The 26,096-nt window shown below is 43.8% G+C and overlaps 1 protein-coding gene across 2 annotated transcripts in view; it reads left to right on the top strand.

Annotated features, from left to right (window-relative positions):
* Positions 1-26,096, top strand: part of ALK (ALK receptor tyrosine kinase) — a 547,569-nt gene that overhangs the window by 480,465 nt on the left and 41,008 nt on the right. For both annotated transcript variants that reach the window (XM_075127046.1, XM_075127045.1), the window contains exons 12-16: positions 5,292-5,454; positions 17,748-17,898; positions 21,401-21,532; positions 22,641-22,785; positions 25,179-25,241. In XM_075127046.1, the coding sequence (XP_074983147.1) occupies positions 5,292-5,454; positions 17,748-17,898; positions 21,401-21,532; positions 22,641-22,785; positions 25,179-25,241 (654 nt within the window). The remainder of the gene's footprint in view (positions 1-5,291; positions 5,455-17,747; positions 17,899-21,400; positions 21,533-22,640; positions 22,786-25,178; positions 25,242-26,096) is intronic.

Genomic DNA, 26,096 nt, shown 5'->3' with positions numbered 1-26,096 from the left:
TCCGGCCTGCGGGACCCTCCTGCCTGGCCCCTGAGCTCCTGGCCCGGGAGGCTAGCCCACGGACCCTCCCCAACTATTCCCCACTCCCCCGCAGCCTCCACTCACCGTGCCACCAGGGTCCCGGGGGGAGCAGTCAGGAATGAGAGGAGGGGTTGGATGGGGTGGCTGGGGGAAGTCAGGGGCGGGGAGTCTGGTGGCAGACAGGGAGTGGGGTGTGTGTGGATGAGGCGGGGTCCCGGGAGGGCCTTCAGGGGAAAGGGAACTGGGGGGGTTGGATGGGGCAGGAGTCCCGGGGGGGCCGTCAGGAGGCGAGAAGCGGGGGGGTCGGATAAGGGGTGGGGACCTGGCACAGCCTCCCGTAACCGGCCCTCCATAGAATTTCAGAAACCCGATGTGGGCCTCAAGACAAAAAGTTTGCCCACCCCTGCTTTAGCGCACCAAAAGTGTATATGCACACCAAGCTGGTGAGAGACTAAGACCCCACTGTAAAATCAGGTCAAGAATCTTTTTAGCCTCTTCCCCCAGCCATCTGTTTATATCAGGGGTTCCTAAACTTCTTCCTGGCACAATCCCTTTTTAATAAAATTTCCTCCCAGGAGTCCAGAGAGCATGGAGGATGCCATTTTGTAGAGCAAAATCGTGTTCTCCAGAAAAAGATTTTTTAATTTGTAATCATGATTAATCATAATGGAAACCTGATTCAAAGAGTTAATGCTCATCCAATCAAAAAACAAGTATACCAAAAAACATACCACGTGGCCTTTGCATGCAATCAAAAAATTCATTTTAATGCTAGCAAACAAGCTACAGGCCAAGAATTATTCCCAGAAACTACTTGGCAAATAATTTTGAACAATAAATAAGTCTGAGAAATGACAAGTCCAGTCTCAGACAGGAAAAAGAGATTAATGATTGTATAAATTATTCATTATAATTTATTAGCTTGGCTCTGATTCTCAGTGCAGTTTTTTATTTCATTTTTTTCTTAAATTGAAAGTTTCAGATTATTAACCCAATTAGCGGTCTGATCCAAGATTTTTGAATCAGGTCCAGAGGGTACAACAGAAGGTCCTAAAAATATAGGCCTAAATCTTCCAAAGTGACTAGTGATTTTGCATGCCTCTGTTATTGGGTGTCCTGACTTTCAGCATATTGGTACTCAGCACCTTCTGGACATCAGGCCTCTTTAAAGTATCCAAAGTGGGACCCAAAATCCTTAGTCACTTTGGAAAATTTAGACCAGAATATGTTACTTTTTGGCAGCCACAGACTGGAAAATTATGGTGTGCTGAAGGAATTACCCCATCATGCACTGCAGAACAAAAGAGAACTATACTGTATGTTACATGACCGCATTATGGTTGCATGCAGGTAGAAAATGTTACGCTGTTATCCCAGTTGCTTAAAGGGTTGTGTTTCAGTGTTGCTGTTTCATCTGTGGAGATCAAAGTTGTGCTCAAAATTGAATTACTCTAAATTGCCATGACATGCAGCAACCTGTGGAAATAGGTTTCTGAGAGTTTTTAATGGCTCGTGTAGTATGTTGCAGTTGTTTCTGGTACTGGAGGAAATCAGTAACACACAGGGAGGAAATAGCCACTTTTACTGGAAAAAGACCATTTCTGAGGTTGTATAGACATTGAGAGAACCTTGGGTGCTTGTTTTGTTATTTAAGACTTCGGGCAAGTGCTATATTTAATAAATTTTTAGATCAGTGTGGGTTTCCTGGGGAAAAAGTCTGAGTTTAGGCTAGATCCAAACTTTCTGAGACCCATCATCTTTTTAATTCTTTTTAAACCATGATCGACTCTTCCCTCCCTCCCACCCGGCTATATTCTGTTCCTGTTTGATCCAGCAGTAAAGTTGTAATATATTGGACTGGCCTTCAGTATCAAACACGAAGGAGATTCTGAACTAGGAGGAAGCATGTGGTTCGTAAGTCACGACGGTAGTGATTAAGAGGGAATACTGAAAACACCTGGCAGTGAATATTAGGAGAAACCCGGGCCCCTTTGAAGTTAATGGTAAAAAGCCTCCACTGACTTCAAGGGAGCCAGGATGCCACCCATTATGTTTGATGTGCAACTCATCTTCATATGTGTAGGTTTCTTCAGAAAGAGAAAAGATTCATAGAAATTAGAGATGCAAAAAGACCTATACTGTCCCAAGCAGCCTACCCTCAGGGGCCAGTGCAGGCTTGGTGCCTCCACTGTATCTTCTTGGGCTTCATCCATATTCGTCCAAACTATGGAAGAGAAGAGAGGAACTTCCACTCAGTTCAGAGAAGCCACCAGACCTTTGGCTTCTTATCGGAAATCCAAACTTTTGAGTCTCTGGTTATTAAAAATTCATCGGGTTTGTAAAACAAACTTCTTGTGATCTAGCATTCCCCAGTCCACCAGCTTTTTGGAGACTGATATAATAGGAGGCTCACAGGAGAGAAAACACAACGCTTAGTTAACTGCACAAGTGCTCAGTTCCATCTGAAAAAAGAAAAGGAGTACTTGTGGCACCTTAGAGACTAACCAATTTATTTGAGCATGAGCTTTCGTGAGCTACAGCTCACTTCAATTGGTTAGTCTCTAAGGTGCCACAAGTACTCCTTTTCTTTTTGCGAATACAGACTAGCACGGCTGTTCCTCTGAGTTCCATCTGAGTTTGCTCAGGGCTCTGGTAACCTCTAGTCCATACTGAACACAGGTATTACCAGAGTCACTCCCATAATAGCATTAATCACCACCTTTAGGGCTTGTCTACCCTGTTCCTGAATAATTCCATGTGCAGACAGATTTTCACCAGCGAGATAAGAGCTGTTTCTTATTATTCCAAACTAAGATGCTCACCTACCCATTTTCCTAAGCATATGCTTCAGTGCAGCTGGCTTAGCCCACTGGGATATTATAATGTTAAGTCACTACGATACTTGGAAGGAGAGGCCTCAGCTTTCTTTCTGGCAATGAAGCAAATGAACATAACAAATTTCTGGTGTAAGACTGTCAGTATTTGAAGGATCAGATCCACAGAAACATTGTGTGAAAATTCTGATAAACATTCTGTTTAGAAACCATTAGTCCCTGAGATCATATTTTCTGAGGTTCTCTTCCCCAGTTTTTGTTTTTTGTTTTCCCCCCATTATCCATATAATCTTCTGATCTATCTAATCTATTTAAAGTGTTTTATGCTGCTTCCCATAGCTGTAGTATCTTTGCTATTGACTTTGCATGGAAGGTGCTAAGTCCCCAGCAGACTTCGTGGTGTCTCTGGCACTTCTCCCTTTCCAGGGTCAAAACTTCTTGAGATAGGGATTTTTTGGGAGGAGGTTGGGAATAGAAGGGGATGTTTATATTGTGAGCATCACATATGGTGGAAAGGCTTTCTCAAAGAGATGGCTTTGCAATGTTTCCTGAAGATGCTCAGGCTCTGGATTAAGAAAGTCATCAAGAAAAAGGATACTTTATTCTTAAGGCCCTGGTCCAAAGCCTATTGAAGTCAATGGAAAACTTCCATTTGACTTCAATGTGTTTGGAACAGGTCTTAAGCCTAGAAAAGATAGTCAGGTGGATAGACCACTGGAGCTCAAGAGACCTGGATTCACTTCCAGATTTTGTCACAGACTTCCTGTGAGAGCATGGGCAAGTCACTTAATCTATCCTGTGCCTCAGTTCCCCATCTGTAAAATGGGGATAATACCTCCCTATCTCATATGGGTGGTGTGAGGATAAATTCTGTTAATTGTGATGTGCTCCTGAAAAAAGCCATATTTGTAGATAGCTCTTCTGCGCTATATATCTTGATCCTTTCTATGTCAAATCCCAAACAGTTGTTGTGATAAGAAATAATTGTTGCTCTATTTCACTGAGGGAATCTCACAGCTTTACAAACGTTAATCAATTTAGCCTCACCATAGTATTATTATTATCCTCATTTTACAAGGGGGAAGTCGAGGCACTTATGCCTTGTCTATGCTGGCATTTTCTTCAAACACCCCCCTCCCCAAGCCCCCAGTGAAACTCCACCAGTAATAGCAAGAGTGAAATGGCTGGCATAAACCACCTAATGGTGTTTTGACTATCCTATCTAGACCAGCTCTGACTTAGATCCAGAGTGGTTAAAATGCCAGCAGCCGGTCTAAGCTAACACTTCCTCTGTTGCTACCACCAGTGCAGCTGCATATGTTGTAATGAATTGGTGGAAATGTTGAAAAGTAATGACACTGCAGACACAGTAGAAGGGTGAATTGGCTTGCCCAAAGTCACAGTTGCAGATATTTTGAAAAAATATTTTAAATCTTTCATTTTAATGACAGTAGAATCTTACTAATGGAATTTACTGAATTTTGTGAATTAGCATATATGTAAAGACACCCCACCCCCGAGAAACCAAAGATACATGCATCAAATGCAGTTTGTCCACTTAGTTTTGATTATATATAATGCTTTGGAGTACATTAGCGAATGTTGCATGTATAATTTGCAAAACTAATGAGGTCTTAATAATATGAGGCCGCATAACAGTGCTGGCTCTGGTGGTGAAACTTTGCAGAGAAATGGGGAGGTACTGCAATTTCATCTGCGTGAATTATGAGATGTGAAGATTAGCAAGATTCTACTGTACAAATCTATGCACAAAACTATTCACACAGGGCCAAATCCCCAGCTGGTGAAAATAATTACTGTGGAGCTATGTTGATTTGTGCCTGAGGGTCTGGTTATATAAATCTCAGTTATCTCAAACTCTCTGTTAGCTGAAACTGAGTTATGATTGCTTTTGTATTAATTACAGTGAAAATTCCCCAATTATCCAAAATCTCAGTTATCCAGAATTATTCAGTCTTCTCATTCAGGTCCCAGTAACTGAGTACTGTATACTCTTATTTAGTAAACTACAGTAGGGTAGCAGGGGGTAAATTGCAATGGTCTAGTTATTTATGGGTCACACATTATTCATGGTCCAGGGGACAGTGCACTAGACTTGGGTTCTGTTCCTCATTCTGCTGTTGACTTGTAGTGTGACTTCGAACAAATTACTTTACCTTCCTGTGCCTCTGTAAAACAGAGGTAATAATCCTCATTATGAGGCTGAGGTCTACAGAAGAAAATCACTGCATAAGTGCTAAGTATTGTTATGATGTACTAGATTATGAGGAGCCTTGTGAATGACTATCCTTTCTCCCTTAAAAACAGATTCCGCAGATTCTCCTCTTGGTCCCAGTCCAAGCAGGAGCAAGTAAAGGGAACGACAGTGAGACTGTCATATATTCAAAGTGTATTTTACATGTATCTTTATTTTAGATCAGTGGTTGTTCACCACATGTGGTGCCAGTGGACCGCAGGGACCCACTCAGACCCAGTGCAATGACGCCTACAGGAACTCCAATCTCAGTGTTATAGTGGGGGCTGAAGGAATTCTTCAAGGTGTGCAGATCTGGAGAGTGCCAGCAACCAATACCTACAGGTGAGAGACTCTGTCATTTTCATGACATGTCACTGACAAGATTGAAATTTTCTCCCAGCTCCAAATATGTCCTGAGCACATCAGATGACTATTCTCAGAATAGTAGAACTTGGCCAAATGTGGATGGATTTTCATGGGTATAGCAAAAGGCACATCTCTGACCCAAGGGGTACTTCCCTGCCAAGTTTCAAGTTTGTGATCCAAAGAATGGAGACACAAGAGTGCTTCAAATAAATGGTTGGAAAAAAAATAATAATGGCAAAATTGTCTGTTTTCCCTGCTTTGTTCTGAGGAAGAGCTGAACTGTTTTGCTGAAACTTAAAAATCAGCCTGAGGCAGAGACCAAGCATGGGAAATTTCAGCTCAAATTATTACAGTCTGGCAAAGTTATAAGCAACTGACAACAGGGGCTTTATATGGGAAGTGATGAGCAACCTTAGATATAAGATGAAGTGAGCTGTAATTCACGAAAGCTTATGCTCAAATAAATTTGTTAGTCTCTAAGGTGCCACAAGTCCTCCTTTCCCTTAGCTATATGGATCACTGTCTGTTCTACCTTTAATTTAATAGAATCATCGAGATGTGCACATACCAAAATTAAATAAACTCTTTAGGGCAGGAAACATATGTTTGTTTGTCTGTTGATCTGCGAAGTGTCTGTCCACCTCTGAGTCCTGTAAAAACAATGATGATAAAAAAGAAAATGAGAAAGCGAGATTGACAGCTCAAGCATTTGACATACATGTGCTCTAACCACATATGCAAACTCCGCCATTGCCAGCTAAATGACATTAATTTCACATTGATTTCTGTAGCACTTCCTGAAGTAACGGAACTGCTCCATTAGTTCAGTGAGTAGAGCAGACCTATAAACCCTGGATTAGGTCTGACATCCCATCCACTTGAGAGCAGTAATGTGTGTGCAGAGGTCAGGAGCCCATAACTAGCCTCCACCAAACCTGAACTGCTGCTCAATAACCCAAAGCACATGCACATCCCACTAATTTCAGTGGAATGATGGGCAGCACAACAGGTACATCGATACACTAACTGATGAAATTTGGCCCTGAATTTTTTGATTGCTAGAAACAAGTTTTTATGAAATGTACAATTTAAGAAATGTTTCCACACATTTTTTAACAAGTAATAATTCTCCTGCAGTGTGTGCAATGGCAGGTTTGTGCTAGTGGATGAGATCCCAAAAGTGACATTGAGTAGAAACAAAAGTGAAACTGACTTATCTAGTTTCCTTCTTTCATTGCGAGAGCTGAGAGAAGTGCAAACTGGTAAATAAACATATCCAATGGTGTGGGGCCAGAAACATAATTTTTTTCATTTTAATAATCTACGACGTAGCTTATAATGTAAAGACAATTTTTTTAAACTTAAATGACTTACTACCAGATACTTTTAATAACTGGGTCCCCTTCTTTTTCTTCAGTGAATTTTTATTGATATGGGTATTTGCTATCCTGAACGAATTGTGCTTGTTAGCGTGACCTTTCCAGGCTTATCCAACAGGCAATTCTGCTACAGAAGTGCTAAAATTAGCAGTTTAAATTTAACAGAGGCCTGTTTAATTTGCGACACTCTAGTCAACAAATAGAGATAGTCAGACATGGTTCAAAATAATTTAATCAGGCTGCTGCGACTGGAAAAAAAAAAGTTGTTGGCCCTTGATAAAAGGGCACAGTCAAAATTGAACCTACTGTAACTAAACAGGTTTCAGAGGAACAGCCGTGTTAGTCTGTATTCGCAAAAAGAAAAGGAGTACTTGTGGCACCTTAGAGACTAACCAATTTATTTGAGCATGAGCTTTCGTGAGCTACAGCTCACTTCATCAGCTGTAGCTCACGAAAGCTCATGCTCAAATAAATTGGTTAGTCTCTAAGGTGCCACAAGTACTCCTTTTCTTTTTGTAACTAAACAATAACATTGGGCCATATTGTGCTGTCGATTTTTTTTTTTTAAGCAGAACTCTCCATTCAAATCAATTATTCTGCAGTGGATTTTTAAGCAGAACTCCCCTCTGAAGACAAGGGTAGAGTTCTGCTTGACACTCATTGACACATTCAGATCTTTTATTATTTTTTAAACTTCTTTGTTTTTATTGAAAAGGAATTTCAGTATTGGGGACGCATCTCAATCCTCAATGTCAGGGGACACCAACAAAATAACAAGAGGGCAGCCTTGTGAAATTGACTGGGCCAGGCACAAAATCTGTTTGCACACCTATTACCCTGAGGATTGATGACAAAGGGGAAAAAAAAAAACTAATGATGTTTTACTCACCCATCAAAAAAAATGACTTGCCTTGAGTGCGTGGGTGAGTAGAATTTTTCAAGGCTGGCATACAGTGAATATGCATATAAAATATAACCCCAAAGAGGTGAGGCAATAAATTAAACACATAAACCTGACATTTCTTTAATATCACACAGCCCAAGGAAGATCCAAAAGTCTGCAGCAACTACAGGCTGATTTTGCCGCATAGTACAGATTGCAAGTAAAGCTAAAATTCCAACTCTTCAGTGTAGGTACCTGTCTTCTTCCATGTCTGTAAAACCCCTGGCACACTTTTAGGGTCTGTGTAAGTAATTAATGGCTAACAGACTAGCTTAGTTCCTGATCTACAACTGGAGTCAGATGTTGTTCCGCACCCCTTAAAGATGCAGCACAGAACTCGCAGCCAGTTGGATTGGTGGGGTGGGGGGTGCGATTGTGGTTCAAACCATCTTTGTGCCCTTCTGATCCTGGACTTCTGCAGGAGCTGGACAGGCCCCCAGCATAACCTAGACAGCCCTGGGGACATGTCAAGTTACAACAGCTTCCCAAGGCTGCCCAGAATAGCACTGCATGCTACATCCCTGCCCCTGATTTATCCCTCCTACTCCTAGCCCCCAGCATGCCCGCTGTGCAAGGAGGATCTGTAGAAGTTAGCCTTACAGCTGTCTGCACACAGCCTGCACCAAGGGAGAAAAGGCTGCTGGATTTGGGGCTTTTACAGCCACTTTCTGTCACTCCAGCCCTTTCACCCAGTGTGAAGGAGCCGGAGCAGGGTTGAGGCCCTCAATCCTGATATTGATCTATCTAATAGATATTAAAAAGGGTGTATCTAATCCGCTCGGCACTTTGGACACAAGTTAAAATATACTTTTGTGACATTCTGTTCTCAAGACACCCAGACCTAAACAACTGTGTTTCCTCTCAGCACCAACAAGAGTGAACTTTGCTGGAGTTTAGACTCTGAGACAGCTCCCTGCCACATCAGTCTGTCTGCTTCACGAGCCAATTCTCAACACTCTGCCAGTCTAAACCTTGCCTTGCAGGGAATAGTCACTGTCACTGAACCCCAGTTCCTGTGTTCCCCAGAGACGTCTCCCTGCCGTGTCCAGTCCCTCTCACAGGACGCTTGCAGAAGTTAAGTTCGCTGCCTACAAAGAGACAGTGTATACACCTGTCTGTTAAGCTAGCTGAAAACGCGAACTCAGTTCATTATAGCAGCACTAAGATAAATTAATAATAAAACAAAAATAAGTTCATTAACAAAGAACAGAGATTTAAGTGATATTAAGCAAGAGAAGAAGAGACAGGTATAGTTACAAACAAAGCACACTTTCTAGTGACAGGTTTCAGAGTAACAGCCGTGTTAGTCTGTATTTGCAAAAAGAAAAGGAGTACTTGTGGCACCTTAGAGACTAACCAAATAAATTGGTTAGCCTCTAAGGTGCCACAAGTACTCCTTTTCTTTCTAGTGACAAACTTAGCTTTAGCAAGTTACAATCTTTTCCTAAGCATTTTTCTCACTTACATCAAGTTCCCAGGATCTCTAGCCCTCAGACTAGGGGATCCAACTTTCACAGGCTCAGAGGTTCCCTGCATGATAGATAACTAGAATGTCTTTTTGGTCTCCTTATATTACCCAAAGTCCATTGTCTCTGCCTCAAGAGCCAGGAAGGCGTCCTGCAGAGCAGACTCTATCCCCTGCTGGGCTTACTAAGTTGTCTCCTTCCTCGCTCATTGGCTTGATAGCTTTGTTTACCTTATATGTAAACATACTTTTGTTGTCCTCTGCCTGTAATCAAGCCAGCCAGATAAGTAAACCCACATTCCTTTGGCTAGGGCAGGTTGGCTGTACGCATTGCCTCCCAAACCACATTTTAAGACCATATTTCCAACAAAGATATAATTCTTTGCACACAACCTGTACTTACGTCACAAAATGATTTTCAAGGACCAGCGTGTCACCAGTTGACATATGATAGTTTCCATGACATATTTTGGATACATATTACGATAACTGTGTTGGGAGTGGTGAGTGTGTCAGGCCTGATGTGAGTTACAGTATAGTGGGCCCTCTGCCCTTTGGCATTGAGGCATTTCCAGGGTCACAACTTACCAGAATAAAAACAGTAGCAGAAGGATAGTTCATTCCCCAGCAAAACTCCCCTCTGACATGAACAGCAGCCCCCAGCAAAACCCACCCTCACCAAAGTTCTGAATAGACAGCTAAGCCTTGCAGCCTGCCCTGAAGGTCAACAGACCTGAGCTATTTCAGTTCAAGGCCCTAATGGGCTGCCCATGTGAGCAAGGAGAGCTGGATTTGGCCCCTGTTGGATTTTACACTGCAAAGACCAGCAGCATCAGGCAAAACAAGACAATATGTATTTTATCATCCAATTTCCTTCTGGAGCTTACTATGAAATCTTCCATCCCTTCACACCCAGGGCTATGATCAAAGATGGGGGAGTGGATGAGGAAAAAATAAGACCCACTCCCATCCTCCATGCATGTTCACCCATTTTTAGAACCACACCCTAAAAGATCCTTTCAGTCAGGTTCACTGTATTTCCCACTCTGTCATTTTAACTGGTGCCTGGCACTTCCAAGTCCCATGTGGGACTGGAATCCTATGACAGAGGCTATTCTTGATCATGCAGTGGTCCAGCCTTGACATCCTGATCATTTTTCCTCTCCCCAAATCATCTCCATTTCTTTCTCCACGCTGCTGCTTTTGTGTGGAATGGCATCTCCATCCCCAGTTTGCTTATCCACTGTCCTGTCCTTTCATGCAGATCCCCCTAAAGACTCACATCTTCCTCAATGTGCACAAGTCATGATATAATAAAAGCCAAAAGAAAGGAAGGCAGGAAGGAAATGTAAATTATTCCCTCCTCTGGATTTCCTGGGCTGTTGTCTGTCTCTTTTCGGCCTCTATACTGCAAGCCAACACCCACCCCGTCATGCGCCTGTGATCTCTGTATTGGTGCAGGGATCCATACCATAAAGACTAAACATTCTGTTTATTTAAATAAAAAGAAAAGGAGTACCAGTGGCACCTTAGAGACTAACCAATTTATTTGAGCATGAGCTTTCGTGAGCTACAGCTCACTTCATCGGATGCATTCAGTGGAAAATACAGTGAGGAGATTTATATACACACAGAACATGAAAAAATGGGTGTTATCATACACACTGTAAGGAGAGTGATCACTTAAGATGAGCTATTACCAGCAGGAGAGCGGGGTGGGGGTGGGGGGGAGAGAAAACCTTTTGTAGTAATAATCAAAGTGCCCCCCCCCCCCGCTCTCCTTCTGGTAATAGCTCATCTTAAGTGATCAGTCTCCTTACAGTGTGTATGATAACACCCATTTTTTCATTGTCTGTGTGTATATAAATCTCTTCACTGTATTTTCCACTGAATGCATCCGATGAAGTGAGCTGTAGCTCACGAAAGCTTATGCTCAAATAAATTGGTTAGTCTCTAAGGTGCCACTAGTACGCCTTTTCTTTTTGCGAATACAGACTAACAGGGCTGCTACTCTGAAACCTGTTTATTTGAATAGCAATTGGCTCCTTTGATGAATGGGGAGCAGCCGTGGTGATGCATCTGCTGCTCACATTCGCCTGCAGCCTGTGGATGAGCCACTAATGGGGTCTCTCGCACTTCCTGACTTTATTGCTTGTATGCAAAATCTATTCAGATGTAGAAAAATATGGCTCCTAATTGCAGCTGATTAGTCCTGCCAGTCTGCCTTGCTTCATGGTGCATCTCATTAGCCATTACAATGTCCTGCTGCAAATCAGCTCAGTAATCTCCTGGTCTGTGCAGCATCTGTTCAGGGGACCCCAGGGAGTGTCCCTCACTTTCTCTCCTGGCCTTGTTGAGGAATGGTTGGTTTGGTTACAAAAAGTGGCACCAATATAATTATGTCACATTCCAAGGATCTCATCTTCTTTCTGAGGCACTTGGCGCACCACAGTTGCTGCAGCATCATGCTCACTTCATGCTGGCTGCCTCGGAGCAGAATCTCAAAGCCTCATTTTTTCACACTAGTAACTAGCACGTGAAGCTTGGCTGCACAAGCTGCTTAAGGCCCTTTGGGGAAGCAGTCCTAGTACAGAGCAGTCCTGTGCCATGTATGGTGCTGTTTGTACTCCATTTACATGTGGTGCCATGTCAGGCAAAGTTCAGAGCCCAAATTGAAGGAATGGGGATTAAAGGAAAGCCGGTTCTCCTTCTTAAATAAAGTAATTAGATTAGTTTTATTAGAAGAAGATACATCTAGTGGTTGGAGTAGGGAATGAGCTCCCCCTGGGTTGCATTCCTGACTCTGCTTGAGGATCAGCTGTCACTCTGGACAGTTGACTTATCCTCGCTGGGCCAAATTCCACCCTGATGTAAGTGGTTGTAATGCCACTAAAGTCCGTGGAGACTCTTCTGCTTACACTGGGTTGAAATTTGGCTCTCTGTGTCCCAATCTCCCCACTGGTAAAATGAGGATAATAATTCATATCTGTCTCACAGTGGAAGTTGCCTGACTTAGTTCAATGTTTCTGAAGTACTTTGAGGTCCTTGGATGAATGCTGCTCTGGAGGAGCATATTTATTATTATTATTTTGCATAAAAGAGGGAGGATTTGAGGGATATAATTGTAATGTGACATTTTTGGGTGGGCTGTCTGCAGTGGGGATTGTATCTGGAACATCTGGTTTTCAAAATGTGAGGCTCTACTCATTGAGTTAAAAGCCCAAGGCTGTAGCAGGCTCTTCCCTAGGACTGGGTGGGAAATAGGTTTCCTCTAATGGGAAAATTCAATATTTTTTCCCATTTTGAATTGGGACAAAAAGCCAGAATCTCAAAAAAAATTGCCATCTGATCATCCAAACTGTCAATATTCCTTCCCCACTCTGAACTCTAGGGTACAGATGTGGGGACCTGCATGAAAACCTCCTAAGCTTACTTTTACCAGCTTAGGTTAAAACTTCCCCAAGGTACAAACTATTTTACCCTTTGCCCATGGACTTCCACTGCCACCACCAAACGTTTATCCAGGTTTATTTTATTAGGAAAGAGCCCGTTTGGAAACGTCTTTCCCCCCCAACAGCCTCCCAACCCTTGCACCCCACTTCCTGGGGAAGGTTTGGTAAAAATCCTCACCAATTTGCATAGGTGACCACAGACCCAAACTCTTGGATCTTAAGAACAAAGAAAAAAAGCATTCAGTTCTTGAAAAGAAGAATTTTAATAGAAGTAACAATAAAAAGAATCACCTCTGTAAAATCAGGATGGTAAATACCTTACAGGGTAATTAGATTCAAAACATAGAGAATCCCTCTAGGCAAAACCTTAAGTTACAAAAAGACACACAGACAGGAATATCCATTCAATTCAGCACAGTTTATTTTCTCAGCCATTTAAAGAAATCATAATCTAACGCAGATCTAGCTAGATTACCTACTAAATTCTAAGACTCCATTCCTGTTCTGTCCCCGGCAAAAGCATCACACAGACAGACGGAGAGAGCTTTGTTTTCTCTTTCCCCCCAGCTTTTGAAAGTATCTTGTCTCCTCATTGGTCATTTTGGTCAGGTGCCAGCGAGGTTATCCTAGTTTTTTAACCCTTTACAGGTGAAAGGATTTTTACTCTGTCCAGGAGGGATTTTAAAGGTGTTTACCCTTCCCTTTATATTTATGACACAAACAAAACCAACCCTGGTTTGGGTCAATCAAAACATTTTGTTTTAATCATTTTGAAACATTTAATTTCAGTTTCAATCCTTTTTTGTGTAAAAAAAATATATTTTTACATAAATTAATTTTAATTTCATAATGAAAAGCCTTTTCTTACAGTCAAAAAAGGGACATTTCATTGTGGAAATGCCAATCAGGGTGTGATTGATGATTTTGAAACTTTTTCTGAAAAAAAATTCGAAACAGGAAATTCTTTGACACCAACCCTTTCCCATGAAAAATTTTCACTTTCAATGAATGGCCAAAAATATACTATCAAAAAATTCCTGACCAACTCTACTCCTTACCCTTTATACGTGGAGCAGACACCACTCAAGGGGGACAGAGCACCACCTTGAGAAGGTGCATTACAAACTAAATATAAAGGTCAGATGACTCTGCCTGCCTTGTTTGTCAAAATACACTTGAACTTGCTCCAGCCACAGTCTCTCTCTATGCTCCTTCAGTCCCTTCACACAGTCTTGCCACTGTTGGTGCAAGAACCTTCTCCCTTGCAGCCCCTGCCATCTGGAACAGTTTCTTTGTCTGCTTCCTCGAGACTCCTCCTGTTGAATCTCATATTTATAGCCCCTCGTCGCCCTCTCTCTCCCTGTGTTCAACTCTAAAGCTAGCAAGGAGTGTGCAGTCCAGAGAGGACTCTCTCTACACAGCGAAGTTGTGTTTTCGAGCCCTTGCTCGGCATCAGTTGTTCTTACTGTGGAGTAGAAGTGAGAGACGCTTGCACTGCTGTTGCTCTGGCTGGACTTGTTCTGTGGATACGCAGAGAACATGAATCTTCAGAGTTCACAATCCAGCTTTTCCAAGGAGGTTTTGGATCTTGATTTACTTGGACTGTAAGCTCTCTGGAGCAGACTCCATCTTTTTGTTATGTGTTCGTATAGTGCCTACCACGATGAAGCCCTGATTCCCTGACTGAGGCTCCTAAGTGCTACAGCAGTACAAATAAATAATAATAATTGGCTGATGTTCTTTACAAGTGTAATCACAGAGTCTGCTATTGACTGGGGAAGGGATCAATTCTGTTCCATCTGTAGTTCCTGTGATTCTTCTTAGAAGCTGCTTGTCATGTATTTCTTGTACACAGTAGGTTGCAGGGCTGCTACTAGCAGCTCAGGCTTCTGTACCCAATATGGACGGCCACAGAGCTTTCCTAGGGTTGCCAGGCATCCGGTTTTTGACCGGAAAGCCCAGTCGAAAAGGGACCCTGGCGGCTACAGTTGGCACTGCCGACTAGGCCATTAAAAGTCTGGTGGGCACCACAACAGGGGCCCGGAGCTAAGACAGGCTTCCTGCCTGCCCTAGCACCGCGTGGCTCCTGGAAGCGGCCGCCAAGTCCCTGCAACCCCTAGATGAATGAGTGGTCAGGGAGGCTCCACGTGCTGTCCCCGCCCTGCGGCCGGCTCCGCAGCTCCCATTAGCCAAGAACCATGACCAATGGGAGCTTTAGGGGCGGTGCCTGCAGGTACTAGGGCAGCGCGTGGAGCTTCCCTGGCCACTCATGAATCTAGGGGCTGCAGGGACCTGCGGCTGCTTCCTGGGAGCCTCGGTACGCACTGCTGGGACCCCACACCCCGAACCCTCTCCAGCACCCAAACCCCCTGCCCAGCCCAGAGTCCCCTCCCACACCCAAACTCCCTCCTGGAGCCCATACCCCCCCATACCCAAACACCCTGCCCCATCCTCTCCTGCATCCCAAGCCCCTCATCCCCAACCCACCGCAGATCCCACACCCCCAGCCAGAGCCCTCATCCCTGCCTGGAGTCCCCTCCTGCACCCCAAACTCCTCATCCCCTCCCCAGAGCCTGTACCCCCAGACAGAATCCTCACCCCTCCACACACCCCAACCCCCTGCCCCAGTCCAGAACCCTCTCCCAAATCCTGAACCCCTAATTTCTGGCCCTGCCTGGAGCTTGCTACCCCAGCCCAGACCTCATACCCCTCCTGCCCCAGCCTGGAGCCCTCTCCCGCACCCCAAGCCCCTCATCCCCAGCCCCACCCCGGAGCTCTCACCCTCCTCCAGCACCCCAAATCCCTGTCCCAGCCCAGTGAGGGTGGGGGAGAGTGAGCGACAGAGGGAGGTGGGATGGAGTAAGTGAGAGAGGGGCCTCAGAGAAGGGACAGGGTAGGGGAGAGGCCTCGGGGAAGGGGTGTTCAGTTTTGTGTGATTAGAAAGTTGGCAACCCTAAGCTTTCTTCTCCTAGAGAGAGAGAGACACCAGATGTGTTCACTATAAATGCCTTTAATGTTCTGCCATGTAAATCAGAGGTTAGTTTAAATAAAGTATGTTACACACAGCACCATCTAGTGGCTTAACAGTATAATACAGTTTAGCATTCCCTTACTTCTCCCCCTTTAAGTTCTAGATTCCTACCATTTACCAAATTTACAGTGTCTTTGAAGTTCAGATCCGATCAGTCTGTTAAGTGTCTGTGAATCTCACTGGTTTTCTAATTACGTGATTCTGGTTGTGCATTAGTTGCAATGACTGGCTGTAGTTGGTCTGGAATCCTTGAGTCACCATCTTGTTCTGCATTTGCCATCTATAGAGTTTGCTCTGTTGATTGTTTTTTGTTGATTGTTTTGAATTCTTCTCTTTTTGACAGCTGGAGTTGTCCATCCTTTTTCTAACTGAGTGTCTGTCATCTGATGAAAAATTGTCACTTTTAAAGTCAACAGTCTTTACTGGACTATTCAGTTTCACTCTCCAGGAAGGCTCTATGTTATCACAAGGGATAGATCCCAGAAATAATGGCTTTTGATTGTAATACGAGTGAATTCCCTAACTCCTTTGATGCAGCAAACAACTGCAGAATGTCCATAATTTTGTGCATTTATCACACCTTATGCCTTTGGCTGGACATGCATCATCTGTAGAGATGTGAATTTTTCCACATCTTGTGCATTAAGGCTGTCAGACTTTGGTGTTTGGCGGTAATTTGTGCCTCTTAGCTGGGAATTCTCTCTTTGTCTCAGCAGTCTTATGGTAAAGACTTGTAGCACTCAGGCTGCATCTGTTAACTGCTTCAAAGCTAGTTTCTTGTTTTTCAAGTCTGGCAAGTTGCTCTTGGTTTTGCTGTCTCACTGCTCAGACTGCTTTGCTATCTGGATAGTTGTGCTTAGGGTTAATTCTCTTAACTTTTGGCTGCTATGAACGGTTTTTATCTGTTAATAACCATCCTGTCTGTGAGGGCAGGTCTACACTACGGGGCTAAGTTGACCTAAATTATGCAACTCCAGCTATGTGAATAACATAGCTGGATTTGACATACCTTAGGTCGACTTATTGCAGGGTCTATACAACACTGGGTCGATGGGAGAAACTCTCCCATCAGCTTACCTTATGCTTCTCGTTTCGCTGGAGTACCAGAGTTGACGAGAGAGCAATCAGGGGTCGATTTAGTGGGTCTTCAGTAGACGTCCTAAATTGACCCCCCAGTGGATCGATTGCTATGCATCGATCCCCCCAGTAAGTGGAGACAAGCCCTGATATTTTCATGTTTTGCAGTTCCAAAATTGCAGTTTTCAGCCAATGCATGCAGAGTTCTTATAAAACATTCAATGCTTTCCCTGGACCTTGAATTCTCTGGTGAAAACATGTTCTTTTATAAACCACATATCTCTGGGGTATAAAGTATGCATCAAATATAGCCAGAATCCTTTCATAGTCTTCTTTGTGACTGTCTTTAGTAAAATCAAAGGACTTAAAGATATGCTCTGCCTGCTTTCCCATAGGATAAATTAAAGAGCATATTCGTAGTCTTCGGTTTCCTTGTGGGGTTTGGTAGCAATTCCAAACCTTGCAAAATACTGCTTCCAGTCTGTCAGTTGTGAAGGTTTCTCAAAGCTGAAGTTCTCTTGGGCATCGAAGAGCAGGATGTAGATGAGATCCTGCAATCTTTGGTGCTTTGTTCCTTCTGTTTGCAACTTTTGTTGCTGCTTTCCTTCTGTTTCTATTCTCCTCTGGCACTAGTTTACTCCTGACACCATGCCATGCACACCTGGTACACAGTACGTTTACAGGGCTGCTAATATCTGCACCAGATACAGTCTAGCCACAGAGCCTTTCCTTTCCCAGAAAGATACATGCCAGATGTGTTCACTGTAAGCTCTAATATACTGACATTAGCTTAAATAAGGTATGTTACACACATCACCACCTCCTGGCTGAACAGTGTAATATGGTTTAGCATTCCATTACACTGCTTTCACCCATTTGGAGCAATTTGGTATCAGGCTTTTATCTTTTCTTTTCATTGCAGCATCTCAGGCTATGGAGCAGCCGGTGGGAAAGGAGGGAAGAATACTATGGTGAGGTCCCATGGTGTGTCCGTATTGGGGATTTTTGACCTCCAGAAGGATGATGCCTTATACATTTTGGTGGGCCAGCAAGGAGAAGATGCCTGCCCTAGTGTAAGTGATTGCCATTTCTGCCTGTGTTGAATTTTTTCCAGCACTGGGATCTTTAATATTACCACTGTCTGAAGTTAGGGATTTTGGTTTGAGTAGTTCAAACTACAGATACAAGATTTCTGGTAGTGACTTTAATATTAATGGTATATCTATACTGCAGTTAAACACCTGTAGCTGGCCCATGTCAGGCTCATGAGGCTCGGGCTATGGGGCCTGAGCCCTGGGTCTCTGTGGGGGGAGAGGGTCTCAGAGCCCAGGGTCCATCCCAAGCCCGAACATCTACATTACAACTGTACAGCCCTGTAGCCTGAGTCCAAGTCAGCTGACCTGGGCCAGCTGTGGGTGTTTCATTGTTGTGTAGACATACCCGTAAGGGCCTGATGTTGCAGTCCTACCATGAAACAGTGGGGCCCCCAGTGGATCTGCATGCATCTCAGGTAATCTTTGGTTTTAAGTACCAAATCCCTTTCTCATTCTATAGAAGGGATGGGACAACCTCACCCGTGCTTTCCCCAACAGACTAATCTGGGAGAAACTCTGCAAGTTTGGCCTCATGGGGTTTTCCCTTCCTTCCAAACTCATCTCCATCTTTGATATGGGCCCCTCAAATCCTACACGGATCACCACACAAACCCCATTTGCTCAGGCTTTGTTTGTGCATGGGGGGGGGGCTGAATGCATTACTACTGAATCAATCCAACTTCCACTGTTACTACGAATCACTACAAATTGCTTACAAGATGATCACTTTCCATTACTACTGCTAAGAGCTGCAGTAGCGAAGATACTTTTGAGAATTCTTTTCTTTAGATGGAAGCCCTGATGGAGGAAAATTAAGCATTATCCTGTGAAATTTCACCACAGCTTTTGATCTGGGCATTTAGTAGTCTGCAGGATTCTTGGCGATGGCACTTGTTATGCGGCTGGGGTTCACGAAACCAAAGCATTGCTGCCCATTACAAACTTTGAGCAGGGAAGGGAAGGAAGATACAGGCAGGAAAGTGAAAGGGTCTGGGGGCCCCAAAGCCAAATATTGCAGAAAATGCTAAAACTGGAATAATGTTCCCACACACACATGCACTTACATACACACACGGTTAATGTAAGAGCCCTTTAGAATCAGATGTGTCCTAACTCAGACTTTCATTTAGCATGTATAATCAGATCATTCCAGTGCAATATAATATATGGAGTCATTAAATTACAGGCCACTGTAATCTTAGCGAGGATTTATTGAGTGCTAATGTAATTCTTTCATCGAAGCAAAGATATTGCATTGACTTGTGGAAGGGACTTTTACTTGATTGGATTGTAATCAGTTATGTCTTTGCAATGAAGGTGTGTTTTTTTTTAATCCAATTGTAATTTACTGGTCTCTCTGGATCATTGCACTTTGTCATTTTATTAATCATCCCCTTCCAAACTCTGAATCAAATTCTTGCCTGCAGTGGATTTTTAATTGTGCCTATGGTACTCGGCAGCCAAGTTTTGCGTCCACTTTATGGTAAACAAAACACTTCAGTTCTAAATTGGAAAGATGCATGCATCAAGTTCTTCTCCCGCAATAAAATACTTGTGTGCGAGAGTTGGAAGATACAGAGGGAGGATTATATTTAGACAAATATTATCTGTAAATATTTCCATTAAGGATCATTACCCCAGTGTTGAGCCCAGTATAAATAACAAGATTGAAATTGAGAGACAGATACTTACATGACAACCAGAAAGTAAAATAACTAATGGCTGAGCTCCAGCCAGTGTAAATCCCCAGAGCTAAGTCATGCTCACTGGACACACACAACAGTGTTCTGATTGACTTTAGCGGGACAACAGGTGTGAACCACAGATGCATAATTAGTCACCAAATTACTGTTCTTTCTCCTACCTTAAGGATGGTCATTATGGCTCTCAGTTGGTCTGTATGAAATGAGTTGGTGTGGACTCAGCTGATTGCCTAATGAACAAGTGTCCACCACAAAACTTGTCATGGCATTTGGCACTGATTGGTAGCTGGTCCCTCAAAGGACTGAAACATGTTGGCAGTCGGGCTCAGTGGCTAGGGCACTGGACTTTAGAGTCAGGAGACCTGGGTTCTATTCCTGGTTGCCACTGACTTGCTGCGTCACTTGGAGCAAGTCATGTCATTGCTAAGTGCCTCGGTTTCCCCATTTGTAAAATGCAGATAGTAATAATATTTACCTGCCTTTGTAAAGCCTATGGAAATCTGTGGGTTAAAAGTGCTCGGCAAAAACCAAGTTATTATTGTTACGCGTAGGAGGAAGTGGGAGGGGTTCGCACTGGCTACATCTTCACTATGTTACACGCTAGGGGTGTGATTCCCCTCCTTGTGTACACGTACTTGAGCTAGCATGAGTAGCATTGTGTGGCTATGGTAGCAGCAGCAGTGGAAGGGTGGCTGAGCTGTGCCGAATACATACCCACAGGTCTCCGGCAGGTTTCTTCTCTGCACAGCTCAGCCGCTTCCCATGCTAGCACAGCTATGCTGCCATTTAGACTTAGGCTAGCTCGATGGGAGCTGGCATGCATCGGTGCTGGAAGCAGGGGTGCTAAGGGTGCTACCGCACCCCCTGGCTTGAAGTGGCTTCCATCCTATACAGGGTTTGCAGTGTGGTTCAAGGGCTCTTAGCACCCCCCACTGTACAAATTGTTCCAGCATCCCTGAGTACGTGCACACGAGTAGAGAAATCATACCCCCTAGCACTAGAGTAGAGTCGCCCTTAGGTTATGCCATACCTCTCCTGTGGATAAATATAGGACACCAGTTTCTAGGGATGTCTATTTGCCTCTTTTGATCAGCACTCATAGGCGCCGACTCCATGGGAGCTCCGGGGCTGGAGCACCCACAAGGGAAAAATGGTGGGTGCTGAGCACCACTGGCAGCCCCCCCGATCAGCACCGCCCCTTCCCCCCAGCACCTCCCACCCGCTGGTGGGCCCTGCAGATCAGCGCCTCCTCCTCCCTCCCCGCACCTCCCGCCCACCGCGAACAGCTCTTTCGTGGCGTGCAGGAGGCTAGGAGAGGGGAGTGAAGATGCCACATATTCAGGGGAGGGGGTGGAACTGGGTGGGAAGAGGCGGGGCAAAGCAGGGGCAGGAAGTGGAGCGGGGGCCTTGGGAGAAAGGATGGAGTGGGGGCAGGACCTGGGATAGCGCCGGGGGTTGAGCACCCCCCAGCATTTTGGAAGGTTGGTGCCTGTGACAGCACTGGATTCATTTTAAAAGGACTCAATTTTAAAAAGCCACAGATTCCTCTGGCCAGTAGCAGAGCAAAAGGCAACACTCTTGTAGGAGACTGTGAGCCTGCTTCTGCTCCCTTTGGAGTCAGTAGCAAAATTCCCTTTGGTTTTGGTGGAAGCACATTTAGGCCATTGGTTTGCAAATGCAGGGGAGGGAAGAATATGAGGCCTTTGTAGCTGGTGAGCTTACTTTGTGTGTGTAGCGGGGCTACTTGTCTGAACTCAGACTTGCTGTTCTATCTGCAGACTAACCATGTTATACAGAAAGTATGCATTGGAGAGAATAATGTGATTGAAGAGGAGATTCGAGTGAACAGGAGTGTCCATGAATGGGCAGGAGGAGGTGGTGGAGGGGGAGGAGCAACGTATATATTTAAGGTACGGGAACTTAGCCATTATATCCTATTACATAAAAATGCTGCACACTGCCTAGACTTTTACGTGAATGCCATCCTTTGTTTAGTAAGTGCCCCCTACAACGTACCTGGAGCACCAAGAACTCTCTGGGCCTGATTCTTACTTACACTAAGAACCCTTTAAATCGTTCCGACAGTGTAAACAAGCCTTAAAGTGAGCTTAAATATAACTTATATTTACAAGGTATGGCTGTATATGCACAGAGGTCCTGAGCCCTGATTGAACTGAATGACCCTGTTCATACCTCTTCGAGCTTTTGCTAAGGCTGTCTGCTGACTCAGGCAGGGTCTCTGCATCAGTTTACATTCTGTTCCCATTTTAAGGTTTACCTTGCACCCACGAGGATTAAAAATATAATTTTCTTAACGTGACCTGAGATTCTGGAGCACAGTTCCGACCAAGGGGTAAATTCCACGGCAGTTTCTTGAGCTGTGGAATTACAAAATACACAAGGCCCTGTAGCCTTTGACTTCTGCTGTGCTATGGCATATGAACAACTGGGATCAGCCTTTATGCTCTGCTGTAGATGTAGCTTTTCAGTCAAAGGCCATTGATCTCCACTACAGATCATTTACATTTTATCAAAAGTTGGCTACAATCAGCATTCATTCCAAATCCCAATTTTGTGTGTTCTCAATATGCTTCAAATCAATAGACTTGCACTATATCATAGTAACTCTGCATACTCAAGTAACTCCCAAAGTGGTAATCCCCTGCAAAGTGGAGCCGCTGTACTGCACTACAAGAGCAGCGTACCTTAGAGCTCTCGTAATTGATATACTACATCATACAGGGTAACATTACGTGCTTTACAAGAGCCGTGAGTACTGGCGTGCACAATACATATAGCCATCGGAGCAGCTGTTCTCCACTGAACATGGTACGATTAGTAGTATCCGTTTATCTTTGGATGCAGGTACGTGAATAATGCAATTGTAATTTGGACTGCTCAGCAGTCCTAGGGGCTTGCTTAGTGCAACATAAAGTAACTAGCGTGTGAGATGAACTTGTATTTGCATGTCTGACACAACATGAACCCCAGCTTCATTTCTCAATTCACCCTGTTAAGATGGAGAATGGAGAGCCAGTCCCCTTGATAATTGCAGCAGGAGGTGGTGGCAGGGCCTACAGGGCCAAAACAGATACTTTTCATCCAGAAAGGCTGGAGAATGATTCATCTGTTCCAGGGCTGAATGGAAATTCAGGAGCTGCAGGTAAGGAACATTTACTCCGTTCAGAAAATCTTTCCCAGATCTGAAGAAGAGCTCTGTGTAAACTCCAAAGCTTGTTTCTCTCACCAACAGAAGTTGCTCCAGGAAAAGATATTACCTCACCCACCTTGTCTCAGGAAATCATTGAGGGACAGAACATAAGTTGCGAAAATGTGAGACTTGTCACCACAGGGAAGACATCCCTGTAGACATGGAAATCATGTAGAATTTCTACAGCATAGCTGCTAATACAGATTCCCAGGCTAGTGCAGACAAGGCTATATTGCAGCCTGGATAGCAGTCCCTGCAAAAAGAGCTGAATGAGCCACAGAGGTGGGGACCACCATCTCACGTCAGGGCAAGTGCATTCTCTGTCTATGAGTAGTTTGTGCTTCTATGGTCTCTGCTTACAGAATCATAAAAAACAGAGATAGACAGGACCTATTGTCATCCAGTACATCTCCCTGCCAAGGCCGGATTGTTCCCTACAGAGCATTGTCTAGTTTTGTTCTTGGATTGTACTATTCTGTGGTTAGTGGACTTCAGTCTTACAGACTATCAGTCTGGCACCTTTCCCAAGCATGAAATTCACTTTAATTTACATATGTTTGTTTGTTTTGTTTCCTGAGACTGAAAAGCCTCTTCCATAGCTCTGTAATGTCCAGCACTTTGAATCTTGAACCTTCAATCATCATGAACCCTGCAAAAATAAACAAAATCACAATTAACAATATTGAGTGCTTACGGATGTGGTAGTTTGTACAATTTCAAACTAACTCACCCCAATCCTTGTCTGAAAGAGAGAAGTATTAGTATCCCCAATTTACAGATGGGGAATTGAGGCACTGAAATGCGTTTTTTAATGTTCCAAACTGAATGCTATATAGTGGGGACTGCTTAGAGAGCAGAGGGCTGGAAGTCAGGACTCTTAATTCTCTTCTTGACATCCACTTACTTTGTGGCCTGTGGCAAGTCACTTAACCTCTCTAGGCCTCAGTTTGGCCACCTATAAAATGGGGATAATGCTTCTCTACCTCCAGGGCTGTTGTGAGCTTTAACTATTTACTATTTGTTAAGTACATTGAGCTCCTCAAATGAAAGGCACCAGTAGCGCTAGTAAGAATCGCTGTAGTATTTTAGACTATTAAAGAGTATAAGCACAAACTCTTTGATATCAGAAAATTAGATATCTCAAGGTAGTAGAAATGTGAGTCAGAATTTGATTTCAAGAAAAATGGTTTGTGTTGGGTGGCCCATTCATTTAAAAGATAATTAAATGTTTGTTTTAAAAACATATTTCAGATCCCAGGTTGGTGACGGAGTAATAGAAAGTTAGTTCCTTCTTCATCCACTCTACTTCCCATAGCCTGAGCTCAGGTTTCTGCGTATAACTTCTCAGTGTTGAGGAAGCTATTCACCCCCACCACTACACAAACTCAAGTTATTCCGGCTTTGTATAGCGAACTAAAGAGTTGTAGTGGTGTCAGTCCAACTTCCCCATTTTCACTGTGCTGCACACTCTGGCCACCAGGAACTTTACAACAACAGCAAGGATATGCTTACATGATTTCCTCCAGCTTCAAAAAGTGCTAGCAACTAGAGTCAAGCAAAAGGAGATTCTGTGTTAGCTGTCACCAATATGAGACCAAAGACACACACTTGAGAATATCTGATTTCATCCTGTAGAGGGCAATAGAGCACTTACACAGTAGTGAGCTGTAGCTCACGAAAGCTTATGCTCTAATAAATGGGTTAGTCTCTAAGGTGCCACAAGTCCTCCTTTTCTTTTTACGGATACAGACTAACACAGCTGCTACTCTGAAAATGGCCCATTACAGTTAGAGCTAGTCAAAAAAAGTGGTGAAGAAAAATTGCATTTTTAATTAATTTATTTGCAGAAAAATGTTTCTTTTAACATTTTCGGGGGGGGGGGGGGTTAGTGAAAAAATTATTTCAGTATTTTTTGAAAACCAATAGCCTTTTGAAAACCAAAAAATTTTTGGGTTCATTTTTCATGAAAAAACTGGAAAATTTCCTCCAAAAAAATTTTTAAAAATCCTATGTCCCCCTACACCCCCCATCTCAAATTTTTCATCTCTTTAAATTTTTCATGGAAAAATACCATTTCCTGACCAGATCTCATTACAGTATTGCACTTCTTTTATAGATGAATGAAAAGAGGCACAGAGAGTTTGTGGCCACAAGTCATACACAGCCAGTTAGTGGCAGACTGGGATTAGTACCCAGCAGTCCTGACTCCCGTCCCATTCTCTAACCACTATATGGTGATCTCCCTTGCAGCTGACGTGTTTGGAATGAGCATTCATTCTGCTGATATATATATTTTGGATGTAACAGAAACTTACGTGGGATGCTTTCTCTTTTCTTAACTGCAGGTGGTGGAGGTGGCTGGAATGATAACACTTCCTTCCTGTGGTCAGGAAAGTCCTTGCTGGAAGGTGCTACTGGAGGAAAATCCTGCCCCCAGGCCATGAAGAAGTGGGGGTGGGAGACAAGAGGGGGTTTCGGAGGGGGTGGAGGGGGGTGCTCCTCAGGTGGAGGAGGCGGAGGATATATAGGTAAAGTGGCTTCATGTTCAAGGTGTCCCTTCCCCTCCTTTAGTGCTAACAGTCAGCAAAACACTGATCAGAAATTCTCCTATAGCTAGCATATATGATTGTTATGTAATAGGATGTCTGTGTGTTGCCTTTTTAGCTCTGGATGAACTTATGTTGTTTAGCCTTTAAGCAAATAGCCGGATGTCAGTTCTTCAGCTGGAATCCTGGCTTTGCATTGTGGAAAACTATGCCATCAAGATCCTGCTGTGATTCTTGACTCATAACTGAATATTGAGCTTTTCATTTCTTGGCCATGATGCTGAAGAAGCAGGAGCCATAAGCTTTGCATTCCTGTGGTCAAAACCAGCATCTGAGGGCTTTTGCCATGGAGTCTGATGGCCAGTGTTTACACTTAGGGTATGTCTACATTGCCGAGTTAACCCGGGTTTTAGTCTTCACCCCACTTACTATCCATGTAGGGGGGAAAAACACCCTTTATCCAGGTCTGGAGGTGCTTTAAGCCCAGGCTAGCTGACCCAGCTTGAGGGGTGGTGAGAGCCATGACTCCACTTTAACTCAGGCTGAAACCCACATACTGTTCAGTGAGGACACAGGCTAAATCATTTGAGTCCTCTAATGCCCTTCTCACCATTCCCTGTGAGGGAGAGACAGATTCTCCCACAATTGGCTGGGAAAGAAATCCTAGAGTGTCTCAGCATGAAAAACCATGGGGTATTCCCCCAGACACACACAGAC

Source organism: Caretta caretta, chromosome 3, assembly GCF_965140235.1.
Source record: "Caretta caretta isolate rCarCar2 chromosome 3, rCarCar1.hap1, whole genome shotgun sequence".
Classification (NCBI taxonomy): Eukaryota; Metazoa; Chordata; order Testudines; family Cheloniidae; genus Caretta; species Caretta caretta.
Note: the sequence above shows the minus strand (reverse complement) of the source record. Positions and strands in the feature narration are given on the sequence as shown.